This window comes from Struthio camelus, chromosome 6 (genome assembly GCF_040807025.1).
Source record: "Struthio camelus isolate bStrCam1 chromosome 6, bStrCam1.hap1, whole genome shotgun sequence".
Lineage (NCBI taxonomy): Eukaryota > Metazoa > Chordata > Aves > Struthioniformes > Struthionidae > Struthio > Struthio camelus.
Window position 1 is genome coordinate 34,671,214 of NC_090947.1, and position 26,697 is coordinate 34,697,910.

Genomic DNA, 26,697 nt, shown 5'->3' on the forward strand with positions numbered 1-26,697 from the left:
ATATGCTCTTCCTTATACATTCCTATAGGTGTGCTCATTCTCGGGAAAATCGATTTGTTACTCTGTTTTTTACAATAATAATTGTTCGTTTTAAATGAACAATATATGTAAATGAACAATGTGGGATGTGAAATGGGTAGAAATTATATATATTTCAGGTAATAAACTGTAATCTGGTATTTTTCTTTCAAATAATGACCATGGATTTTTGTGTGTGATTCAAGCCAGAACTTGTTTTTACTTCAGTTTCAAAACAAGAAATTATATTTAGCTTTTATGACAGCTGTATACTATTTACACTGAAGCAATAATACATTTCACTAAAATGAATATTTAGCTCCACCATTTTGTGAGTAATCTCATTAATCTAGTTAATTTGCTAAAAGAAACCACAATGTGTCAATATGACACAAATCGGTATATGCTGACTGTAGCTCTGCACTTAGGTAGATGGTATAACATGTTGTTTATTCTAACTGAAGCAATTCATATTTCCTTTGCCAGGACTGTTTTATGTCTTGATTTGTTAACCTCCTTAAAGAATGAGCGGTCGCTTTCTGTGGCACATACACATCTAGGGCAGTGGTCAGGGCTGGTATTGCTGCCCATCCTGCTGTCAGGGAGTTAGTTGTCTGACGCTAGATGGAGGTGGGTATTGTCCTAAGACTTGAGTCCCAATATTTCAAATGCATTGCAGTTATCCAGTAAAGGCTAATGATGTCTTTTTAAAACTCCCAATGTTTATCCTAAATGAACTTTATTCTTCTGTATGTAGGCTGAGCTAAAATGCCATCCAGTATTATTCTGCAACAGGCTGCATGTAATTGGCCTTGTTATAGAAACGTAAAGGTCTTAAAGATATCTCATGAGAATATTTTGTCACTGAAACATTCTGCTTTGGATTTATATGCTTGGTTCATTTCACAGATGGTTTCTAAACTCTCTGAGTAACAGTGGGAGCTTGTTATTTTTTAAAGAAGAATGACTAAACAATCAAATTTCACCTTTAATTCATTAATCTGTGAAACCCTACTTTAGTGGCCCACCTTCACTGTTTGCCGTCACAATATCTCAACTAGTTCTCTAGGAAATATGATGCACACAGCCAAGTTCCTTGCAGATTTAATGCTTTTTACTGCTCACTTTTCTTTTCTTGAGTGTAAGGTATTCTTTTAATGTGTGTATCAGAAGAAAGTATCATTCCGGCTAGAGAGGGAAGGTTTAATTAAGAGGGAAGATCTCACAGCATGCCTGCTAGATGATCAGGGTTGAATTCATGTATTTCCCTGTGGGAGATCATTCCATAGTTGAAACTCCACTACTGTCAGTGCTTTTTGCTGAGATTTAAGGCTCTTACCCTAACGAGCGTTAGGAACTTTAGCTGTGATCACTTATACTGGTAGGAGCAGCTACGTTACTGACAGCAAAGATCAGAATTGAGGCTTTGTGCAACAGAAGCAAGCTTTGAATTGGTGGATGTGCTCATACAAAATTAGGTATTCTGCACTTGAATGGCATTACACAAGTCTCTCCTAAATTGCGAAGAGAAATTCTTGCATATCATGATGCACGCAGCTCCCACCCCCTCCCCCCCCCACCTCCCCGTCCCGCTTTTCTAGTGATCTCTAGGAGGTAAAAAAAATCTCTTATTTTTGCCTGAAGATTCCAAAGTTTAAAGAGAAAGTCAATGAAGAATAAACTGTTAACGTAGGGACTGCTTCTGGAAAGTCTGCAAATCTACGTAAAATACAGGGTTTTCCCTGCAGTGCTTTTGCCATTACTTTTAGACATTAATAAATGTTTTTCTCGTTGTTTGACCTGTTGTGCTCCTACCTAGCCATAAATCAGTGGGACCTTGCAATCCTCTTTGGGGAGACCTCTGGTTTGAAAAAAATGGGAGCCTTTAGTATTATTTAAAAGGAGTCCCTGCATGGACCTGCTGGTAGTGTATTTTCCAGCCTAAAGGAAAAATAAAGTCACACACATTAGTTGCTCTCTTTAATTTACTTCCTTTTAGCATCAAAAAGTCTATATAATAATAATATAGGGAAGTCTCAATTCATTCTGTTTTGGAGATGAACAAAACCAGAGGGAAAGGAAGGTATAACTCTGCAAAATGTTGATAGTTGAATTTTGGCAGCATAGATCTTTGTTCCATTTTATTCAGTGTTACAGATGAGAAGATGAAAGGAACTGTCTTACAACTTTATTCTACTTACAGGTGAAAAAGAAATGTCTCATTTTTATGTATCCTGGTCAATTACATTTTTTTCTTCTTCCTAAAACTAAATTCTGGAGTGCTTTGAAGCCATTTTACCTCAACCCACCATAGAGATCCAAATAGGGTTCCCCCTGACCCTATCTTTCCCAGTAAAAGTGACATTGAATAAAGGTCCTGATTCAATAAAACGTTTAACATCTCATATGGTAAAGGATAGTTAGACCATGTGCTGTTCGGAGTTTCAGATACTTAGCCAAGCCCTTAACTCTGTCTTAGTTTTCTGTGAGACCCTGGACGGGTCTCGTGTGTCCACACCTCAATTCAGTGTCTCTGCCTCACTGATGTGTGACAGATAAAGCTGAGGTGAAGGGCATGCATGCTGGGTGTAGAAGGTGTCCCTGTTGCCCTAGGCCCTAGCTGTACAGAAGAGGACATCCCACGAGTGATAGTCAGCACTTGAATCCGTGTTGCTCCCTGCTCCTTGCTTGCCGTTTGTCAGGCAGGAAGCTCTGCAGACTCTGTTTTACTGAGCCAGTTTCACTTGGTGCACTGCAAAAGGAGGTATGAGCAGGTGGCTCCAGAACTGCTCCTTGCTTTTTGTTGGAAGAGCTATGGAGTAAGTGGGTTGGCTACAGGACAGATTGGTGCCCTTCCATGAAAAATCCTCAGCTAGTAAAATGAAATTTCATCCATGAAAATCCTCTTCTTTATATAAAAATTTAACAAACAGACATAACAATATATAAATCTCCCTAACTCAAAAAACAGACTCTAGGAACATCTGCTGTATTTCAACTAAACTTACCTTTACCCTCATACTATTTAATACAGATATATACTCTAGCAACAAGGAACCAGAGAATTCACAGTTGTTTTCCTCTCATTGAATCATACTCATTACATTACAATGGCTGAGATTATTCTGCAGAGGAAAAATAATAAAACCAAGATGAAACTGACCATTATTTATGTGAAACTGAAACTTCTTCAGCAGCATTTCCTTCAAACACAGTTCCATGTCTTCAGTTGGTGAAACTCATCCAAACTCTTGCAGCTGTAGTGATCCTATGCTGCTTGCCACCAGGAGAAGAGCTGAGCTGTAATGTTGAAAACTGATCTTGGCTGAGGCTCAGCCATGAAGATTTTCTGGGGGACGAGCTTAAATATTTATTAGTCTAAATTACAGTCTCTAACTTGGAGGGACTCAAACAGGCGTTTGACAGTGTCTGGCAGTCAAAATTCCAATTATGCGACTGCTAGCCCAGTCATGGTTTTGCCAGGGAGAGCAGAATGGCTGTAAGGGTTGTAGCCCAGTCCTTTTTCCTTTAGCACCTACAGGTATGGTGAGTATACTTTGTAGTTGTCCAGTACACTTTGCAGACATACTTTGCCCTGCTTCACAACTTAGTCTGGAGCTGTGCCTGCCCCTGCAGTACTCTGTTGTGTTTCATATTTGGATTGGCAGATACCCTTCCACATTTTGCTCCTAGTAACTGTGATGAGTTCCTGCTCCAGCAAACACTTCCACCTCTGATTTATTATTTGCCCATGAATAGTACTGTTAAAATCATCAGGGCTATGCCTGTCCTCGTGCATAAGGCTCTTACAGACTCTGCTCTCTGGAATTCCTAAAGCCCTTCTGAAATACTTCAGTGAGACAAGAGAGTAGTGAGTCAACACTAAAAAAAAAAAACTCAAGTGCTGGGAGTTTTCCTCCTTGCAGTGAGAGCACAGAAAGAAGTGTTTACATCAAATGAAGTTCCAGAAATCCACAAAACAGCTGTCATGTGTCTTTTCATTGTGCATCTTTGTATGACATTGTTACGGTGGCTATTTATTTGAGGCTTATGTTTGTATGCCGAACTGGGGTATTACAATGCTGTTATACTGCTGTCCACAGTTCAACTTGAGAAAGAGCTATCCTTTCACAGCTTCAAGGCTGAATATAAACCATTATGGAAAATTCTTTTGAAAGAAGAAAAAATATCATCCTTTAGTAGTCTTTTTAAATTCCTCCAAGTTCAGAATGGAGTTAAATGATATCCTACAGAAAAGATAACATTTTCAATGAAGAATATAATTTAATAGTCATTTCTATGGAAACCCTTATTTCTGTAGAATATCTTTGTGAGCGCTCTTAAATTTTATGTTTTGCATTTGTTGACGCTGCATATCTATTAAGGACTGTCAGAGAGTTCCTGAAGGACAGAACACAAATATTTCATTTATGAATATGTGGAAGTAATATCCATAAAATGTGGAGTAATGGAGCAGAAGTATCAAAAATAAGATAGAAGCAATGAGTAGACCCTAGCAGGGAGGTAAATAGCTAAAATATAGCAAATTACCTAAAATGGTTTTACCTAAATAAACTCAGAAATAAGTAAATTCAAGGAGGGAAGATAGTGGAGTGGTAGATAATGGTGTAGATGTGCAAAGAGATTCCTGGGGGGATATATTTTTAAAGTGGAAGGTAGAATGCTTGCTATTCATGCATATTTAAACAGGTGGTTGATCGCTCTCACCAAACTACTTGGCTTTGCTCCAACTGCTGGTGTTTGGAGTGTGTAATGAAGGCAGAGGGTGGTCACGGTTCTTCTTTCTCTTTATTTACTTGTGCATTTTCATTTTCAGAACGCCTATGTCAACATCAATCGAATCATGTCGGTTGCATCCAGGCTTTCTGAGGCAGGCCATTATGCTTCCCAGCAGATTAAACAAATTTCTACCCAACTGGATCAAGAGTGGAAGAGTTTTGCTGCAGCTCTGGATGAGCGCAGTACCATCTTAGCCATGTCTGCTGTCTTTCACCAGAAAGCTGAACAGGTGAGTTAGTTACACTAATGACTGGCAAAAGGATCTGCTGCCACTTTGGTAATGCTGATACTGCAATTATTACCTGATGGCCCTTGGATTATACGCAGTGAGGTTGAGAGTCTTATTCCTAGTGGACCAGCCCCTCAAACACAAATAGCAGCCTTTCCCCCTTAGAACTGGCACTCGTTACCTGGGTGAGTAGGAAAATATGTTTAGGCCTTAGTGATAAAGAATGAAACTCTCTTCCTTACACATGTGTTTCTCTCTGGTCATAACCAGAGTGTGCTGATGCAGTAACATGTTGCCTTATTTCTGTTGCCTCGTCTTTCATCAGTGCTGTGGATAAATACAGGATTGTTATGGTCAGGAAAATAGTGTGTATCTGTGCGAAAATAGTGTGTATCTGGGCATTCATACGTATATGTGGTATGTGCTATGTGCACGGGAATACACGTATAGTTCTATACCAGCAGACAATTTCTAGGAACAAAAGCGTATTATTGTTAATGAAACTTAAGGAATTAATTCCACCATCTACCTTTGCAATATTATCCATAGGCCCAAATTTTGCTAGGCCTCACTAAGTACAGACTTCAGAGACGGCTAAGAACATCCAGGAGAATTTTCTGTGGCACTGAACTTTAGTTTGTGTCTGTAACAACTACCAGAATCTTTTTGTAATTTCATAGCTATAAAAGATTTGAAATCTGTCAATGAAGGAACCTTCTGCTTTTTTACACCTTAACCAACTCTGTCTTACAAGTGAGGGTTCAACTCTGAACACAAGTTGATCATTTTCATTTTCCACTGACAAAACTGCTTTGAGGCTCTTTTTTCATTGCTGTTGTGCACTTTTTTTTCCAAATATTTAACGTCAAAGCTACTATGCGGGTGTGCTTTATGTTTATAACCCACACTTCAAGTGGCTGAAGAAGAAATTATAAGTGATGAGCCAGAAACTTTGTCTCATAAAGCAAAATATATGTACGGAAAAGTCTAGCCAGAACAATGAAGATTTTCTTTATTGTTTGTTTCTGAACAGATTTGTAATAATTTTTTCTTTATTTAGTTTTTCCTATTGACAGCAGGCCATACCAAAGAACAATTATTCACCCTACTGGGCGCTTGCTCATGTAAGCGCACTCAGTGGCTCTGATGGGACTGTTATGCCAGGAGGTGCCCAGTACAGGTACTTTCATCTCAGTACAATTGGCACCGTAAGTTTAGGTGTAGTCTTCATATTAATAACCATCTATCACTGTATGTTCATAATGAAAAATCAAAAAGAATTGCTACCCACTCCGTAGTTGCAATGAGAATGACTTAAAATTTATTAACGACATAGTCATTTTTGGTTTTTGGGGGGTTTTACAAGTGATCTCCTATTTTTTGAATTGTCAGTCTTGTTTGCAATTTATGAGAAGTTTCTAAGAGATTTTTATCACATGAAAACCAGTAAAACAGAAAGCCATATTTAGTTGTCTATCAGTTAGAGGTGAATTTTTTGTTGTCCTGCGCTTTGTACACTCTGAAAGTAGATATTTTGCCTCAGCCTTAACTTGAAAAAAGCTACAGAAATGTCACTTTCAACTTCAGTTCTTTTTTCTTTACAATTGAATGAATGGATCTGGAAAACTCGATCCTCTCTTTTCAGCTCTTTGAAAAGAACTTAATTTTGTGCTGCCTGACAGAGGCCAGTCTCTCAGTTTTACGCACAAAAGAGAATTTGCTAATTCTGAACAGCAGTTGCTCCTCACTTGCAATAAGAGACAGTTGCGTGTGCTAACGTGAAACCTGTAAACTCAGACTACTGGAAGAAAAAAATGTGGGAGTCATTGTGTCCATCAGCCAACACTGAAATGTTGGCCTTGCTTCGGTAACTCTGGTAGGATAAACCAATGACTTGCACACTAATAATTTGGTCATAGACACCTCGGTATACTATGAAAAGTGAGATGCCTGGAATTTGGTCTGTACCTGAGCCTGTGGTCTATCAAACATTAATTCCAAATGTGATTCTCTATTGTTTGGCATCACCCAGGGTTTTTTACTCAAATCTGGGCTTTCTTATTTTACAGTAACTTAGGTTCAGATCTCTGATGTGCATATCAGCAAAGATCTAAATAAATCTACTGTTTCCTCTGCCCCGGATCAAGTCTTTTTTGCTCCCTTTGTTCTGTAAGTAATGATAGTCTCGAGGTGGATCCAGCCATTTCTCCCAGTGTGCCCCTCCTCCCTCATACCAACCTGATACATAGATTGTCTTTCCTTCTCCAATGTGACAAGCTGCTACAGTCTCTTTGTTCATTCCTTCCTATTGACAGAAGTTCTCTGTGATGCCAACAGGAAGCAAGTCTAGTAGGACTGTAATCTTTCAGCCTTTGGCCCACCACGACGTGAGAGGAAGTTGTTGGCTTGGGACAGAGATTTGTGAGAAGTACTACAAGCTCTATAATATGGAAGCTAAGCAGGAAACAACTTGTTTTTCAAGGTCTTTTTCCTAAAGACCGCACACAGCAAACTGCATAGGACACAATTTGTCTGGCTTGGAAGGATGAAAGGCTGAGTCAAGCCTGCTGGGAATTGAACTTCACATCTATCTTCATGTGCCTCAGAATCACGTTGCTTTCTTGGCTCTTACAGCAGATACATGTGGCATGTTGAGTTGAACTTGGCTGAATGAGCTCCTGGATCAAAGCTTGTTTATTGCTTTGTTTCTTTCTTTTTCTTCTTTGTGGTGTGTGTGTGTGTGGGTGGGTGGGTGGGTGTCTGTGGGTGGGTGCACATGCACGTGCAAGTGTATGTCTGTGTCTTCCTTAAATTTTTTAAACACAATTTATAAATACCAAGACATCATCAAAAAAAAAAAAAAACAAAGAAAGGGAGGAAAAAAAAAGAAAAGAAAAAGAGAAGAACTGACAAATCTTGCCAACTTAGCTTCCAGCCAGGCTTTCTTCGACACATGTGTTTGATCGAAAGGCAGTGAACTAAGCCCCAAATCCCCAGTATCTCCAGGTCAAGATACAGCTCTGGGGATATTCAATTGAGGTGTTTCCCAAATGTCTCTTAATTAAGAGTGAGCTACAAATCTTTTTTTTTTTTTTCCTCTTGACAATGTGGAGATATTCTAGCGTGAAAGACAATCTGTTTCTATATTTTTAGGTATGACCGAGGCTATTCAAAGTTGCAGGAGAAAGTAGGAGAATGTGCCTTGTCGTGCTGTGATTTCAAGAGAGCTTTGCTGATTTACACCAGATGAGATTCTAGCCGCCTCACTACCAGCTGGGGGAAGGAGACATACCAGGTGTCCTTCCTGTCTTGGCAGCAATCTCTAAAAGTGTGCTTGAGTATTCATAAGATGTTCACTCTAAAGATCCTGTCAGAATGAAGAAATTAACGTCTTCCATCAGCCAGAAGATCTGAACAAATTAATTCTGGGTCACAGTCTACCCAAAGAAGTGCACAAGCAGAATTACTCTTTCAAGTAGTAGGTGTCAGGTGCATACACACAATCATGCTGATTCTCTGCAAACTGACCTGACCATTCTTTTCATATTACCTTACTCCCCAACCAGGAAGGCTACTGTTCTTACCAGATCTCTGCTTGGATCCCTCCAAGCACATCTTGCAGTGCCCTACTTGAGGAAAGGAAATGAAAAAAGAGGAAAAGAGAGGAAGAATTTGAGGAAAGAGAGGGAAAAGAAAATACAGTTGACTCCCATGAGCTGCAGGGATAAGAACAGAGAACTTCTGGATTAGGAAGGAAAAGGAAATGCTAGAAACAAGGTTGGAATATATACGGTTAGCCTCACGCAAAAAATCAGGCCCATCAAGAAAAATTTTAGGCCACTGAGGAAAACAGTTTCATGGCCTTCTCTCTGATGGAGTCACCTCTAGGGGATGAAGGTAGACGAGAGCAAGCCGTTATTTTCTCTGGGGTCTACGAGAACCACCCTAGTTGTCCTTTGTCTCCCATGCAAATGCCTTGGAAGCAGTAATCAAGGACTGTGCAAAAAATGTGAAGAAATAGGTACTGGAAAACATCTGAGCTGTGTTTTGGAGCAGCCATGTGATCTGAATAGCAGTCACTGAGGAAAGTTAGCAAGAAATGGTATGAGAATCCATTATCTGACCTAATATGGAATTTGCAACTTAGGTGAATAGGTTGTGAGCCGGGAGTGCGTGTGGATCATTACTTTAAAGTTCCTTAGGTACCTTAGGGACATTTGTATTGTTTAGGAGAGATTTTTCTTAAATCTTTCCTGAAATCTTGAAAAACATGTACAATTATTGGAGTCTGTCACTTCAGATCATATTTAAGCAGCTTTTATGTTCCCAATAGTAGCTATTCCAGTCTACGGTCTAAATAGAAATTTAGGCAATTAATTTAACTGGTACTGAGTATCCAGTAGACAGTAACAGCTCCTGTTCCAACCTGACAGCAATTTACGATTTTAAGTGTATCTCTTTTAACTCAGTCAAACGGTGATTTTGTTGTGTGAATATGTGTGTAGCATGAAGGGTTACATTTAATAGTTTCTTATGTCCATTATAGTGTGTGACACAGTAATAAAAATTAACATAGCTGTATTTTCCAAAATACCCAAATAATATTTTCCAAATATCCCTAAAAAACAATCCTTTGTCCCCATGTGCATATGCGCACACAGTTCAAACCAGCACACAGTGTCAGAGTAAAACACTGGCAGGCTGCATTTCTTAAAATAGAGGCCATCAACTGCTCCTTCTGGTGGTAGCAGTGAAGTTACTGATGTAGTGATGTAGTCTATATTCAGTAAGATGCAAGCCACATTACCAATCTCTGCAGAGGTTCCTTAGCATCCTGAGCATGACCGTTTCTGGGGCTGTGTGATCAAACTATCATAGGTAAATTCTATGCTTGTATGGCATCTTGTCTCTCTAAGTCATGATCGAAGATGCTGAAGCCAGTGAAAACCTCTTGATAAGGATCATTCCCCGAGACTTTTCAGGACCAGACACCACAGACGTTTGTCAAGTAAGCCAAGGAGCATGCTGGTAAAGTTCCTGGGGTCAACAACACAAATTTACTCACGTGCACAAAGCCAGTGCATTGCAAAAAAAATCCTCTAAATTCTTTGTGGACATGGGGGAATCCTCATAACACTCCCCTGAGAAAGGAAAATAGATGTGAGACAACATGGTAGAAATGCAGTTATGTGCGTAGGATCTTCTTGTGACTTCTCCCACCTATTGTGCAAATCTCACTCCGGGGATATGACAGTATATGGATGACAGGATTACAAGAGCTTGTACTGAAACTGATGGAATGGAGCGGTTTAGATACAAGCTATAACTCTGATGCCAGCAGCAGAAACACCGGTCCTTAAGGGCTTTTGCTCACTGTTTCAACCAAGAAGTTCATGTAGCAGCCCCAGAAGGCTTTGGTCTCAGCTCCATGCTGTTAAAAATGAATAGGAAATGTGAATTCCATTAGCTCAGAACAAAATACAATGACTTCAGCTTTATGCAGGAGTGTTTGGGAATTCCATCTGGAGAGGTTCAACAGATCAGGAGTCAGATCAACACATCAGCCCCTGCCATCCTGGCCGCTAGTCTTCTAGGAAACACAGTTTTCACTGGTAGATTGGCACCTTGTAGACATGAATGCTTAGGAATTCATCTTTGTCACTGAATCTTTGTGCACTAAGAAGAAGTGTTTACAATGCAAACACTTTATAGCCTTGATTACACAGCAGCATGGCAAATAGCTTTACCGTGCTAATAAAAAAAGATGCTAATGCCAGAGCTGAATTGAAATTCTTTGCTTTGAATCTCACAGCCCTTCATGCTCTGAGTAAGTGCTTTACTAACAAGCCACAGGTGAACACTTCAGGAGTGGATAAAGCTGTGATCATGGGGGTGGTATTGTAGCATTATACATTCACCCTATGGGCAGTGCATCTGTTGTATAATTAGCTGTTCTTTTTTTTTTTTTTTTTTTTTTTTTTTTACAAATAGCTCCAAACATCCTTAAGTAGGGAAGGCTGGTTTAACAGAAAGGTGGAGGAAGAGAAAATACTAATGAGAAGTAATGAGGTGGCATTAGGCAGTTAAGTATGGACAAAATGAGAGTATGTTAGGCACTGTGTCATTGAAGCAAGCCCTGCTTGAAGGAAAAACATGATGGGAACCCTAGAGACTAAATTCCTCTTTTCTTTTTACAGAACCGGCAGCGCACGGGAGAGCTTCCCCAATGTGTTCTGCCAAAATGCATCAGTCCTACTCAGGAGGCCTTTAAGAGTGGAAAGATACTTCTTTCCAGCCCTCTGCTCCCCAAGCCTGTTCCTTTTCTGGCTGTCTGTTAAGGCTTCCAACCAAGGTGCTAATCCATATCAATTGCAGTGGCAATGATTTTTTTTCTCCTTTTTCATGGATGTCTGCCTACCAGTAGCTGGCCTGAGACCAACAACTCATTTCACATTGGCTGCTCAGCAGCCATCAGATGGTAATGGTATCTGATCACTGCTGACTTGGGCCAGAATCAAATGGGTGACCCAGAGGTTAAAGTCTTGGTATCCAATTAGCAATCCTGCTGAGCTGGCCCTGGGTTGGGAAGTGCTTCAGTACAGAACGTCTGCCTTTCCCTGAAATGAATGTCAGCATTGATTTTAGTGGGAGTTTTCTGTTGCTCAAATCAGTGGTGTTAAGGACAGGTAAGCAACTGAGGGAAGACTGATAGCTGAGACAATGCCAGATATAGCTGGCACTGTAGCTGTGTGTTTTTGTGCTTCGTGTTCATATTTTTTTCTAAACAGATTGTAGTCTCCCTACCTGGTATGCAAAGACTCTTAGAATGGGTGTTTTCTGACCCTGCTTATAGGAACGTTTGCTTAAGCTAAAAGAAACTGAAAGCATTCCTTTGGATCTCGGTGGAGGCTCTGAGGAGGTGACAGGAATGTCCTGTTTGAGGATGCCCAGAAGGATGGCTTTGTGACTGGATCCTTTTGTGACTATTCTCTTTGGTCCAAGTTGCCATCATCTGCGATGCTCTACAAGCAAGGTTTCTAATGGTGATGTTGATGAGACATTGCTCTGTGTCAGTGTTGTTCATTGTTTCTGGAATTGTTTCAGTTCCTTTCAGGTGTGGATGCCTGGTGCAAAATGTGCAGTGAAGGAGGCCTCCCCTCAGAAATGCAAGACCTGGAACTGGCCATCCATCATCATCAGTCTCTGTATGAGCAAGTAACACAGGCCTACACAGAGGTATGTGTTACCTGGAGGAGAACGTGAACAGCTGTTAAGTGATAATAGATACTTGACTGCATTTGGGGGATTAGCTTTTCTAAATAAGATAGATTTGCTTTCCATTGCTGCAACTTTGTCACAGAAGGCGTCAGATCTATTCCCAGGCTGTAGGATTTTGGCTGTGCTCAGGCATCCTCTTGCTTGGGCACAACAGGACAAACTGGAGGATAAACCCCATACAGAAATGAAACCTGGAACTAGTGTTGGCACTCTGAAGAAGAGCTGTTTCACTACCTCTGCTGAACAGGAAACCCCTTTAAGCTGATGGTGGTTTTAATCATGTTGCTTTCCTGCTGTGAATGAATCTGGGCTCTGGCACAGGTATGCTAATGGGAACAGAGGATGAAAAAGGTTTTTTTCTTCAATGTATGAAGTCACAGAGATGTCAGGTCCTCATTACAGTGAAGGCTGTAAAAGGCTGCTTTAGATTTATTTGTATATGCTTTTGTCAGATAGCCCACACCTAAAGAAGGTGTGTTCTTTTCCTTTAAAAGTGGATATTAGGAATGCTAAGACTAAAAGCTGCCCTGTGACTTTTTGTCAAAAAACCTGTGAAGATTCTTCACGTGCTTTTCCCCTCAGAACTTATCCAGTCTGCAGCACAAGATAAAAGCTACCAATAAACAGCCTACATTCAGTGCTGCTGACTCTGTGCAGACCAGGCTCTGTGTTCAGTCTACTTTACCTTGCAGGAGGGCTGCAGGCCCTCCCTGGCATCTGGGAGGAGCCCTTACGAATGAGGCCAATCTGGATGTTCATTCCAGGCATGGGCCAACCTGCAAATTATCCTGGGAGTGGTAAGCCATGTGCACCTATCCGTTCCACTGTGTAATTCGTACCTCCAAGGCTGTAGCCTGTTGGAAGGTAACCTACAGATCACCTGAATGTTTGGTTTTATTTGTATTTTTCACTTCCCTGTACTGTGCTGTGCTTGACTGTCTTTTTCGGCACCAAGAAACTTTTTTCCTCCAGGGTTTCCCAAGCTGAGTAAGAGTACTTTGGTCGTACTTGCAGTACCTGCAAGTTACCGAGTGAACACTCCAGAATAGAGCATAAAAACTCACCTCTCTGTGCAGCCCTTGCTCTGATGTTTGTATTCTTGGAAAAACCTGTAGAATAAAATGTAGGAGAAAAGGATTTGCTACTGTAGATATGGTGGTAGGTGCTCACACACACAATGATGTCGTGCAGATACCATGATGACGAATATAAGGGAAGTTAGACAGAAATCTCTCATTTTCTGAACATCCACGTGCATTTTGGAGTTAGTCAATTAAGAGGAGCAAGTCTCGGCAAGGCAGAAAGGGTCATTCCTCACTTTACACTCAGATAGGATTCTCAGGAGCAGCAGGCTATGTAAGCAAAGACAGAACGCTCCTATTGACTTCCAGTTGTAACTATGAATTGTATACCTTTGCCTAGACACATGAAGCTAAGGTTTTGTGATTATGTTTAAAACTTATTTCCAAAGATTAAATCAAATTGGGATTAAATAAAAGCACGGTAGTGTTTGAAGCTGGCGTTTTATTTATCAGCCCTGACCTTGACTTTGTGAAATGAAAATTCATTTAAAACTCATTACCAAAAGCAGCCTTTAACGTGCATATTGGTTTTGCTGATGCTTCCTCAGGAAGTTATAACTTGTCGCAAATGTTTAAAACATTTCAATATTATTTCCCTAATAAGCACATTTTTAAACAGCGTGAACCATTGCCAGAAAGGTTACAGTCTCTTATTTCTGAATCCCTTTGCCCACAGCTACACAGTGAGCTGAAAAGCTTGGATTAGACTTAGGAGTCCTGCCTCCTATGTGCATGCCTATTTCTCCCATCTAGACGTTGACTCTTGCACATAGAAAATAATGATATTTCTTTCTTCAGAGCTCTCAGCGATGGGATGAAAACTGTAGCTTTTCCTTCCCTTTCTTTTCCTGCAGAGTCTTTGAAAATCTCTTTTTACGTTTCTGTAAATACAAGGTATATACGGAATAGAATGGACAGTTCTTGGAAAGAACATTTAAATCAGTATACATGGCCATATTCTGTTCTGTTACAGAGTATAATGAAGCATTTCAGATTCTCTTCAGGAACGTAAGAAAAGATGCCCAAAGGATCTTAGAGATTACTCTTTGATTCCGTCTTGCCATGGGTACAGCCATAATCATTTTCTTCCTTCCTTCATTGCACTTGAGGGAAGCTCAGAAGTAGTGAAGGCAGAGATCGCAGGCCTAATGTGCAATCCATAGCTAAGCAGTCCTCTACTGCCCTGCACAGTAGCACTAAGATAGGCTGCTAGCAGAACAGGCCTTCTTCCATTCTTCCATCTTCTGAGAATCAAGTTGTGTGGGTTTTTTTTTTTTTTTTGGTTTTCTTTTGTGTATATATATATTTATTTTTTTTTTTTACTTCAGGTAAAGCAGTGCTGGAGGGAAGAGGCTGCACACAAGACATGCATGCCTTTCGGAGATTCCCCTCATACAGGAGGAACTTCTCTAGATGCCTCTAGCCGCTTAGCCACCGAGCTATTGCTCTTCCAGGGTTTCTAATGGATGAGCAGCAGGAGACATACTTGGGATGTCCCACCTGACAACTATACTGATTTGGTGAGGATAAGGGGGAAGAGAGAGCAAAGGTTCTCTTGAGTCAGGTGTGAGCCTTGTGGATGATAAGAGCATCTTGTTCAGTGTGACTTGATTAACTGCGCTTTACTGTGTGTTCCCAGAGGCACGCTAAATCTTCTCAAAGGACTATTTCTTTTAGTACAGCCACATCTACCGAACTGTAGCTGTTTCACAGATGACACCGTTAGTCTCATCACTTCCAAGACTTTTGAGGTATGGCTGACACTGTAAGGGATAGCTGCAGATTCCAACTTATTCCTTAGTTATGTGTACAGCTTCAGGGAAATTTTTTCACTAACACAATGAAATCTAATCTTTCAGTTCATCCGAGGTCACATAACTTCTTGCAGAGGCACTCGTATGCTGGCCACCCCAACCTTTCTCCCATCATGAAGCCAAAGCATAGGAATATCATCATGTGATAGGAGTGTATACATGTGTTGGAACGTGTGGTGAGCTATCATATGTATATGTCCTATCCTTTGATCAGATATGTGTACACAGAATGAGAGGAGATGCTTGCATTTTGGCTGCAGTCATGTCCAGGCATGTGAAAATGAAGGCCCTTTGGACTCTTGGGAAAGAGGGATGAGGCTGTGGTGCAGATAAATTGTTCTGGGGGGCCACAGGCTGCACACCCTTCCACTGGTGTGAAGCCTTCCCAGAGAGTACAGCATCAGTTCTGTAGTTTTCAAAGTAAGCAAGAACTGGTCAAATTTACTTCGATAAATGCAGCACTGTCACTAACAGCTCACGGGGGGCTACAAGTCATGCTGTGTGCAGGTCCATTCAGTGTAAAACTTTTTCCACACTTACATCTTCAAATATATCTTAAGTGAGACATGGAGAGACATGGAAATGACTGAAGGGGCACAGGAGATAGTTCCTCCATTTGTGAAGCTGTTCCCTTCCCTTCTGAAATCTATTCATCCGTGAAGACTGAGTGCATAAACCTTCTGTACCCGTTGATTGGGAATGCAGTAACGCTCACAACAGAAATGCTTTCAGAAAAGCTACTTTTTTGAACCAAAGAACTGCAGAGCCGTAGAAGTTACAGAGGACTGGAAGATGCCTATAATCTTTGTGAATATTGAGTACCACTGGTTATCTGATTGTCATTGTGCTACTTGTTTCATGTTTCACATAGATTAACTCCTGCGTGACAGGACAGGCTTTGTAAGTCAGAGAGCGGGAGAGCACTTCTAATAGCTTCTAATTTGTGTTAATGATTGTTGGTAGGACGACACAGGCACTTGAAGTCTGGAGTTTATCTCTGGCTGTGCAGAGAATGACTGGAAGGTTAGGCCCATTAGGGAAAAATCATAACGTGTAACCTCTGGGGCCTCTTAGACAAGAGGAACAAATACCTTTTGGAATAGATAAAAACTAATTCCCTTAGAAGAAAAAGAGTGAGAGAGAATGCAGGAGTGAATTCTTCTCTCTTCCCCTCCTCCTCCTCACCCCACAAATCTGGGAGGACGTTGTCCTGTCTCAGCTTTCAGTGAAACAGGTGCATATATGCTGTTGTGTTTGAAACACACTTTTTGATCTACATTGGTCCTGCTAAGACTTTTACTGTAAAGGTCCTTCTGGCTGTATTTCCCACTAGTGTGCTCTGAAAGAGAACTTTTTTTTAAGGTGGTTAAATTCAGTCTGGGGTTTTGATCATTTATGATTGGTACACGGAATATTTTACCCGAGAGCGTGACCCCAAAATGGGAAAATTGCAAGAGTCCACCAAAAAACTGATAAGCATGGCCTGCACTTGGGAGGGAGTTTAGGTACGAATAGGCCTACATTATGGCAAAAGGTTTGCAGGAAAGTTCTCCTGGGTAAAGCATATCTGTTGTGTTGTCTGAACAATCACAAATCTCTTACTGGTAGACTTCTGAACCTTTATTTTTATTCTTGGGTTCTGCACCCATTTCTACAGGTGTAAATCAGCAGGGACTATCCTAATGGCATTGTTACACCAGCCAGCAACAGGTTTAGACCAATTGTAAACCCAAAGGCCTGTAACAGGAGCATATGAGTGAATTCAGCCAGTGGAAAGTGAGTTTCTGGTTTAATGTGCTGATCCCAAGTGTGTGCGTGGCCTTAGTTTCCTGTTCCCAGTGATTACGCTGCGCTCATTATCTCCTCACACCTAAAATAGGATGTGGTGTGCCTTGTGGCCTCCTCTATCTAGGAGCTGCCTCTTCCCTGCCTAGCAGCTGTTACCACCTCCATAATATTGCCAAGGTAATACCTGTGCCCTAGTGTTATTTGTGAAAATCCTCCTCTGTATCACCATTAGCCACTGCTGTTGGTTAGTGCAGCCTTTCCCTCTGTGACCCCAGCAGGTTTCAGCATGTGCAAATTGCTCCAGCTGGTCTTCAGCAGCAACTGATTTTGAGTATGGAAAGCCATTCCCTAGAGGCTCTCCAGACATTTCCTGATTTAATTCCAAATTGTCCTGAATGTTTAAAAAATCTCCAAGGATCTGCCTAACCCCACCTAATAGTCACCTAATAGGATCAAATTTGACTCCCAGTTTTGCCAGTGTAAATCTCAAAGGTTCAGCTGATTTTTCTGGACTTGCACCAGATATACGCTGCTATAACAGATTGGGATGTGGCATGGTTTGCCAAAAGGCACAGGTTTGGGATTAAAAGGTATTTGGTTCATCTGAACAAGCAATTTATGATACAGAGATAACTGAGACATGGAGATCCTTGAGACATGTTTTTAGTTTCACTGATAACGTTCAATATTCACATTGGATGAAAAACATTCAGTGAACCATTCTCTAGCAAGGTCTCTGATAGCCTAGAAGTAGAAACACTTTTCACAAAATTTGTTCTTGCTGCACTTTGTTTGAGAGGGAAAGGAGGCAAGTGGGCTGGGAAGAGGAGAGGGATTCCGATACTGTCCTCATTTAAGATTTCTCTTGAAAGAGGTATTTTAACTTTCAATTTGCAATTGCAACATGTTTCACAAAGCCATTTTTAGAGGATGAGTATATGCAGGCACTTGTTAGTGTTTGTTAGCATCTTGGTTTTTATGGTTCATTTTTCATCTTTCCCCTGCAATATGAAAGTACTACAGAAAAAAAAATAGCATTCTGTTTTTTTTTAATGCCTAATACCTTTGCATCTACAAATGCGCTTTAATATGCGCAAAAAAGCAAATGGCTTTGCATTTGCAAACAAACTTTGTAGGCCCATTGAAAGTGGAAACTATAGATCCCTCTGGTCTGTTCCTGGGGAGGAAAAGAGACACTACCATGTATCAATTTATTTTTCACTATCGCTGAATGAAATACAGAATCTGAATGTCAGACTTCTGAATATATATTCATACTTAGTAATCCTACAAAGAAAGGGCTCTCCCTTATTATACAGGATATGAATGATTCTGCCATCTGTGGTTTTCTTAAAATGCCACCTCCCCACAAAAATAGACCTGCTATTGCAAATGCCACCTAGACCTGCTATTGCAAATGCCACCTGTCACATACCAGTATATGTCAAGACTTTTCAGTGCCCAAGTGTCAGAACATAATGTAGTCTAGGGTCCAACAGTGTAGGATCCGTGGTCCTGCAGAGTGACGCAGTAGGCCCACTAGGAAGCTAAGGCAAGTCATGAATGCGTAAGTACAAATCAAGCATGATCAACGGATGTTACAGGACTCTGCTCACAAATCTGTTCACAAATTTTCCTTTTTTACTGAAATAAAGAAAAGACACAGGAAAAAGAATCAGCTAGACTGTTCTTTGTCAGCTCTTGGATATTTAAGTATCAGCACAGTGAAGTAAACGTATTTCTTCACTCAGGTAAGCCAGGATGGAAAAGCTTTGCTGGATGTCCTACAGCGTCCCTTGAGCCCTGGGAATTCTGAATCCCTCACTGCTACTGCAAACTACTCCAAGGCTGTCCACCAGGTGTTGGATGTGGTACACGAAGTCCTGCATCACCAGCGGCGCCTAGAGAGCATCTGGCAACACAGAAAGGTCCGGTTACATCAAAGGCTGCAACTCTGCGTTTTCCAACAGGATGTTCAACAGGTAATAACATTACTGAAGGAGGAAATGAATAGCTCTGTCTTTGGAGCCATTAAGTTTATTTGGTGACTTATCTGGAGTATACTGGCATAACCAAGATTAGACACTCAGCACTGTCTGTGCTAGAAATATGCTAATATGTGCCTTTCAATACCTCTCAGTTTCACACTGGAAGTCATCAGTCAATCCATAGGTCAGCACAGAGATGTGATGCTATTTTTAGTAGTATGTTTTTTGCAAATGAGGAATTAGCTGTAAGTACTCTACTGTGCTTGGGAAAATGATGTTTGATAGAAAAAGAAGGATTTCAAGTGTAAAATATGAGCTTGCTGGCTCAAATCAACAGCACAACCCAATGTGCAGAACCCACCTTACAGAAATACAGTTCACACTGTACAGCTCACCTCTGAGAATTCAGACTGCAGGTGATAACCCTTCTCTTCAAAGGAATCCAGTTGAATATCATTCCAACAGTGTAACTGCCAGTGAGTATGAGATTTCATGCTTGTAGCTGCCACATATGTAAACATGTTATATAATCATTACATTTACCAACGATGTTATAGGGCTCTGCTCAGTCAGGATGGTGTGTTTGCTTAAGGGCACAGTTACAGGCCAAAGCAGATGTCGGTAGCAATATGGTACTTGCTTTAAATGAAGAGGCTGCATGGTCTAATCGTGTTTATGGAGCATTCTAATGTACTTGAGGTTCTTTAGGTCATTGCCTTCCCTTCTGTTAAATACAAGGTGGACGCTAAGCGACAAAGCTGTCCCATGCAAAACAGACATGAACCAGCAATGACAGGAGACAGACAACTTGTATGCAACGTGGAAACTTGTGTTCCTGTTAGGGCCATAGTAGAAGCGCACTAGCACAGACAGAACTGCTGCTGTAGAATTCCTTTGCAAATAAATGCGACCGTTTCTTTGACAGACTTGGAAAGTTTGCCGTAAATTTACCTGCTAAGTTTTTCCTGTAAAACCACACAAATGTTCATGCCATACATTCAATCCCTGTTTTAATTATATATAACAGATGCTTAATTTAAGCAACTTCACTTTCATTATATGTCAGCAAATGTACTGCATGGTAGTCAAATTCATAAACCATACATTAAGCAGAGTACATACTTGAAATGCAGTTAGAACACTTTCTGCAAACTATGTGAACTTTGAAGTATTATACTATCGCAATTTTGGATTTGAAACTTCAAAAATCAAGGGTTGTAAATTCTGATGTTTTTATACTTTCTCCAATTGTGGTATGTCATGTTGATAGAAATCCACATTACTCTGGGCATTCTTCATCCCCGAGGTTGTTTTACACTTTTTTCAGTCCTCTGGTCCAAAAACTTTCTCTCCTACATTTTCTGAAATCAGTACGAGTGCTTATGAGGGTCATGCATGAAACCCATTCATACTTTTACTTCCTACTTATGCAGGGTGATGAGCATGTGTCACTGTTTTCAAAGGGAACTGGTATTTCGTGTATGCTGAGACTTTTGACAAGAGAAAAGTATAAACAGTAAGAGTCAATTGCTTTAAAGAGTATCACTCTCGGTGTGAGTTTGTTGGCAGCAGTCTTTCCAAATTTTTCTCTTCATGGGTAGTTATTATCTGGGAAGCAAAACTTAATGATAGGCACATTTCTGCCCCAGCACAGGCTTACTGGTGGCATCTTTGTCCTGCTTAGAAAGTAGAGAGGAAGAGATGAGTCATTCTGTTCACTAAACATCTGTACTATTCAAGATAAATATCTTGTAACTCAGAAATGAAATTACCGACTGAATAGAAATATGAAGTGTACATTCCATTGGGAGAAGGAAGGTATTTGGGTATGTTTTTTGCAAAATAATCACCTCCTATATATCTGTCATGCAATTCCTATTATGCTTATTTTGTTAAGTGCACATCAGTTAGCAGGTGAAGCTGTCTACCCATATGCTGTCATTAAGCATAGGTAACATTTAGCTATTATCATTTTCTGCCGTCACGTTTTATTAACCATTAACTACTTCCATCTCCTGGTCTGAATCTAAAAAGAAAAATGCGTAGGAGAACAAATCCTGGTAGGAGAGCCCCAAGTCTTTTAGAATTTGCTGTCTTCTAGACCAGTACTGACACGGTGTGGTTTCTCTTCAGAAGATGCTTCTCTTCCCTTTCTACACAGCTCAAATTCTTACAGATAGTGCTTTCCCCATCAGGATGTCCCATGGCTCACGCTCTCCAGCTCTAAGCCAATGCGATAAAAATTCTGGTGGAAGATGATCTCCCTGTCAGAACTTATACTCCCTCACCTGTTCATCTATGCCTTTCTCTTGATGCCAGCTGTTAATTACATTTAATAGGGTGATACTATATCAATCTTATCTTAAAAGCAGTTGTGAAAAGGGACCAGCTTTATTGTTTTGCATGTTTCTAATACAGATTCCAGAATTCTTTTGCATCCTCTTAGTCTGCCATTAACTGCAATAGTAGCTTTGGTTAAGTGTGGTGAAGATACATATCTAAGAAGAGATTTGTATGAATGTTGAGAGATCAGTTATGCCTACTTAAATACTGTAGTAAGTCAATAAAGGGATCAAATATTTAGGCATGCAATGTCAAGTGTTCAGAGGGAGGACCTGCAAAAGTGGGTAGCTGGATGAAGGTTTCCCGTAGGCCAAGCGTGCGTCTCTTGTACTGGATTTAAGGGTTAAGTTTTGTTAAACAGAGCTTATTCACTTCGTTCCTGATGTATTCTGCACCATTTGTGAGGCTAGAGTGCATAATGGATGTGTTAGTGGCAGGTCAGGGCAATGCTCTGAGATAATTTCCCACTGTCAAGGAAATCCTTTTGATTCTAATTTGGTTTCAGTTTGAACTGAACAAAACCTAAAAGCATCAAAAGTGATGAATTAAAAGAAACAAAATGAATTTATATCCTGAGATAGAAAGTCAGACATCCTTACAGTCATGTCGTAACCAAAATAAAAGTTGTGCTGTAGGAAAAACAAAAAGAAAAAAAAAGGCAATCCACAGCATTTATTTATGCAAGTTATAATAGGAACAGAAGTGTTATGCTATAAAACGGCACTAGATGTAATCACCAGCTACCACCTTTAGATATTTTCCAAGATTATTTACTATTAAACTCATATGTTAATACAGTGACATCAATTTGCACAAGTGAACTGAGGTAAATAATGGTGTGCAAAGGACAATAAGTAATGAATATATAGCTTGTCAAAGAAGGAAAGAAAATAAATGGAGTGAAATTGCATTTGCAGCCTTTACAGGAAATGGAGCACTGTTCACACAGTAGGGGTAGAAGATAAGACAATTTGTGAGCTGTTATGAGGCCTTTGTGAGCTGTTATGAGGCTCTATGCAGACATGTTGCACATACATAAATTGACAATTCTTTTAACACTAAAAGTATTTAGCATCATTATAAGAAATGTTGGTTTGCTGAGCATGTAAATATTTCTTTGGTTCAGTTGTCTTTTAGAAATTCTCTGCATCATTTTAGATGGGGGTGAGCTGTGTTGCTTGCTCCCTTAAGAACACAGCTGTGGGAGGAGGTGCTGCAATTCTATCCTGCGAAGGAGAGAAAAATCCCTTTGACGTTCTTCCTGGTATTTTGTAATTGCTGCAGATACTTTAATTCAGTTTTGGTAGCTTTCCCTTTTTGCCGTTCTCTGCTCTGGGTCTTTCCCCTCTGCAGACTATCCATCAGCAAATTTAACCGATATCAATTTCCACTGAAAATTGAAATTGTTCTTCTGCTGTCTCCAATTTTGCCTACGTTTCCCAGCTACTTCCTAATTTACCCTGTCTGCCTCTGCATGCATCTGCCCACTTTAATGTGTTCCCTTTGCCCCCATGAACAGCAACACTGTGAAACAGCAAGGGTACCATTAAGGGTTATACCATGAGCAGATGTTACCGAGTAGCCTTAGAAATAGCTGAAATAAGTTTATAACACTGTTCTTCGCCGCATGGCCTCCCCCATCCCCTTTTTTCATGTGGGCAATAATTTTATCTGAATTCTCTCACTTCATAAACTAGTTCAAGTGAAGCTGTAAAGCCTGAAGCATACCCATTAAAGTAGAAGGAAAGTGGAGACACATCAGATGCATTATGAAATGCATCTTAAAATACCAAGCCTTGAATGTGGTATTTTAAAGCGCTTTGGTGGCAGAATTGTCAAACTGCTGCTCTTGTTCTGCAGGCTGTATTCCTTCTCATGGAAATTCTCAGTCTTTTCATCCATCCATGTATACACGCACATACCAACACCCAGTCTGACACAAAGAGCCTTTTTCTGCTCAGATTCATGTGATTCTGTCTGAGGTCGCTGCCGGTGCTCCTTCCCTCTTGCTTCATTTTAATTGTGATAGTTACCTGTAAAGGAAGAGCTGGAAAATAGAGGATAGGTGGATATAGAGGTACTATCTGTGCTGGTGGAGTTTCTTGGTGTTGTACAAAGCTTCGTGTTAGCTGGGGTGGCTCTACCTGGCAAAATGGAGTAGGCCCCTCATGCCAGGTGAAGACTAGTGGTGAAGGGTGAGATGTCACTCAGTGATAAATACTTGCCGGCAGCTGGGTAAGCGCTTACTAGGAAAACCAGAAGTGTGGTCATGCCAGCTGTAGCGTAGTCTCAGATCCTCCTTGTTATTAAAAAGGTCAGGCTGGACCATTGTCGGGTTTACCTGGATTTCTCTAAATTTGTGAATCTGTGTCCTGTTGGCTTCATGCCCAGATACATTAATGGACATAGCTTTGGTTTCTGTGCATGGTTATCTGCCTCTGGTGATGGATAAAAAGGCCATGTGGCTGTGCTGATATCATTACATTTACCAGCTGCCATTGTTGCCGGAGATTGCAAAGTATTGCAGAAGAAAGGCTGTCTCCCTTCATAACCAAGCACTTTAACTTGTAATGTGTCTGGCTTTTCTGGCCAAGAAAACAGATCATGCCCTGGTACTGACATCACTTATATGGAGAAAAATATCCTGCCAACTTCCATCTGTCTCCATACTGTATCTGAGAGCACTGAACACTTCATGTGATGCATGAGATCTGTGTAGTCCATTTGCAGAAGAATGCTCGGATATTTAAGGCAGTTCATGATTCATTTAGCTTTCACATAAGATTTTAGAGGATTAGGTCTGTACATCCCCCCACGCATGCACACATACACTCGCTTGTTTTGATCACAAGGCAATGAAGAGTTCTCCAAAATTCTGTAGTTTTTCCATCTTGGTCATAGTTTGTTTCAAAGACAGAAGGAGTTAAGGTATATGTCTCCTTTTATGCTTTACTAACAATAGTTATTTTTGCTGGGTCTTGTAAAACAAGCGAGATTTGTTTGCAAACAATAATTAAGGAAAAAGAACGTTAAAATCAAATAAAGATTATATTTACTGCCGACTTCAGCCATAGAACCCTGCAAAAATGCATCCCGTGCTCTATATGTCATCTAAGCAGATTTAGCCCATAAATAGCTACCACTGACAGATCTGTAGCTGAAACATTAAAATTCAAAGCATCCTAGAGAATTTTCACAGCTCTTTTGGTAAACTTATCAAGTAATGAGATACGCTTAATGTTTCTCATATGTTTAACTTTTCAAAGTATTACTGCTATATGCCTCTGTGAGCTGCTTCTCAGATCTCAGAAGTTATACATGAAGTGACCACTCTGTGACCACCCTGAAGACTGAAGTGTTTTACTTGGTAGTGAATAGAGGTTCTAACTTGTATTGTCCTAAAAATGAATGAAAAAAATTCAGGAGTCAGTATTGGTAAAGCTACTTGGCAACTTTCTCCCAGTGGGAAGTAAGAGGAGAGAAAACAATCTTTTTGTTATCCATGACGGAGAGATCAGTACCTCTGTGTTCACTAACCCTGGCCTTCCAGCAATTGTTGAGGCCTGAGTGTCAACACCTTCTTTATAATCTGATATATTGCACCACACAGTTCTGATAGATCACAGTGCAGCTTTTCCCTATATAGCTCTAAGGAGCTAACTCAGTAAGATGTGCACACATTCCCAAACCCACTTTATGTCCCTAGCAGCCTGTTACTTAGTACTTGTCTGATGTGAAATAAGCATGCTTTATTATTTATGCAGCAAAGGACAGTAAGTCTGTAATAAAAGGATTATTTTGTTTGTTTCCGTCCCTTCTTTGTCACAGGCCATGAAATAAAACGTCTTGGCAACTGTTTGGTAAAAGCAATTTGCATTCCATTCCTTTTGTTCCTGCCAAACAAACTGGCACCTTTTCAACCAATGTTAGTGTAAGGTTAGGCAATGAAGAGATGTGTGGCCCCACTCATCTTCTGAGGAGGACTGACAAGTAACTAACACTGAAACTGATTTGAAAAAGTAAAGGGATGGTACCTTTGGGCTGATTAGTATCCTGCGGATACTATGAAATTGAATTAACAATCACATGGCCATTTAAATAAGACAAGTGTTGTTGAGTGACTTACTCATTTACTTTGAACTATCAAAAAAAGAACTGTCATTCTGTAAGTTGAATTCACACTGGCATGGGATTACGCAGCAGTTTCAGGTGATGATTTCTTCTGGCTGTATATGTATTCCTGTTGTGGCAGCAGAGAGCGAGAGAGAGGTAGAGTAAGAGCGCTCCATGCTGCTATACAGCCCCTGTTGCTTGATGACCAGTTTGTGTCGGATTTGCAGCACAAGGCAACCACGCTAGATGAGAGAATATTGCCCACGTAGTTCTTCAGTTTCTGGTGATTTCATAGAGATGTTTCTTTAGTTCCAGGGCAAAACTTCAGACTGCAAAGGCACAGAGAATTTATAGACAGTGTGTTCAGGGTTGTTCAGGCTAAAGAGGACAGGGTCCCTGGATAAAGAACAGAGCTTAAAGAAATAACATGCATTTTTTCACTTTACCAGTGACTCTGGCTGCCTCTTTGAAGGGCCATAGCATGGCTTCCCAAGTGAGGAGTGTAAATACTTGATAGTAGGTTGATATTTGAGCGTGCTCAGATAATAGTTGTTGAAAGGCCTGGGCTTTGTGTTTCTGCCCAGGCAGTCACACTTATACCTGGTGACCAGTTATCAGCGTCTGCTGTGAGAACATGTCAGAGATGTCTACGGCTGTCAGCCTAAGAAGTTAATTGCTTTAAATACTTTAAACTCATATGGGAGAGAGGGAGCTCTGTTCTGAACTTCTGACAATGCTCTTCAAATATAGATCAGTATTAGCTTGTATTTTTTGTGCCAAATTCTTCACAAAGAACATTTTCATTTAATGATATTTGTTCAGGAAATTCCTTAAGGCACATTGGTTTACAGTACTCTATCCTCTGCATAATTTGATTTAAAGTGTAACTTGAAATTATCTGGAATCAACCTTTCTATCTTTTTTCCTCTATGTAGCTATTAATCCAAGCAGACAATTGTTCTTTGTGCTTTTAAAGAGGCACTGATTAAAAAATAATAATGATCACTTTCTAATTTCCACACAGAGCAGCAGTGCTAAGGATATCAAACTTCAGGGGCCAGCTTCAGTTACTAACTGAAGTTTACTTAGTGTTGATGTAAGAGCAGCACGAGAATGCTTTGATGATCTCCACAGCTGTCCTGAGAAATAGGATCTGAAGAAATCTGAACCAGCCGGCTTGATCTCTGAACTTATTGAAGTAAGAAGAGGAACTGAAAAAAAAATCCTTTCCACCCAAAAAAGTG

General features: G+C 40.4%; 1 protein-coding gene across 8 annotated transcripts in view; it reads left to right on the forward strand.

The window, feature by feature from the left end:
* The window catches only part of KALRN (kalirin RhoGEF kinase), a 528,885-nt gene that overhangs the window by 240,315 nt on the left and 261,873 nt on the right, over positions 1–26,697 (forward strand). For all 8 annotated transcript variants that reach the window (XM_068949099.1, XM_068949100.1, XM_068949097.1 and 5 more), the window contains exons 7-9: positions 4,856–5,047; positions 12,152–12,283; positions 18,761–18,991. In XM_068949099.1, the coding sequence (XP_068805200.1) occupies positions 4,856–5,047; positions 12,152–12,283; positions 18,761–18,991 (555 nt within the window). The remainder of the gene's footprint in view (positions 1–4,855; positions 5,048–12,151; positions 12,284–18,760; positions 18,992–26,697) is intronic.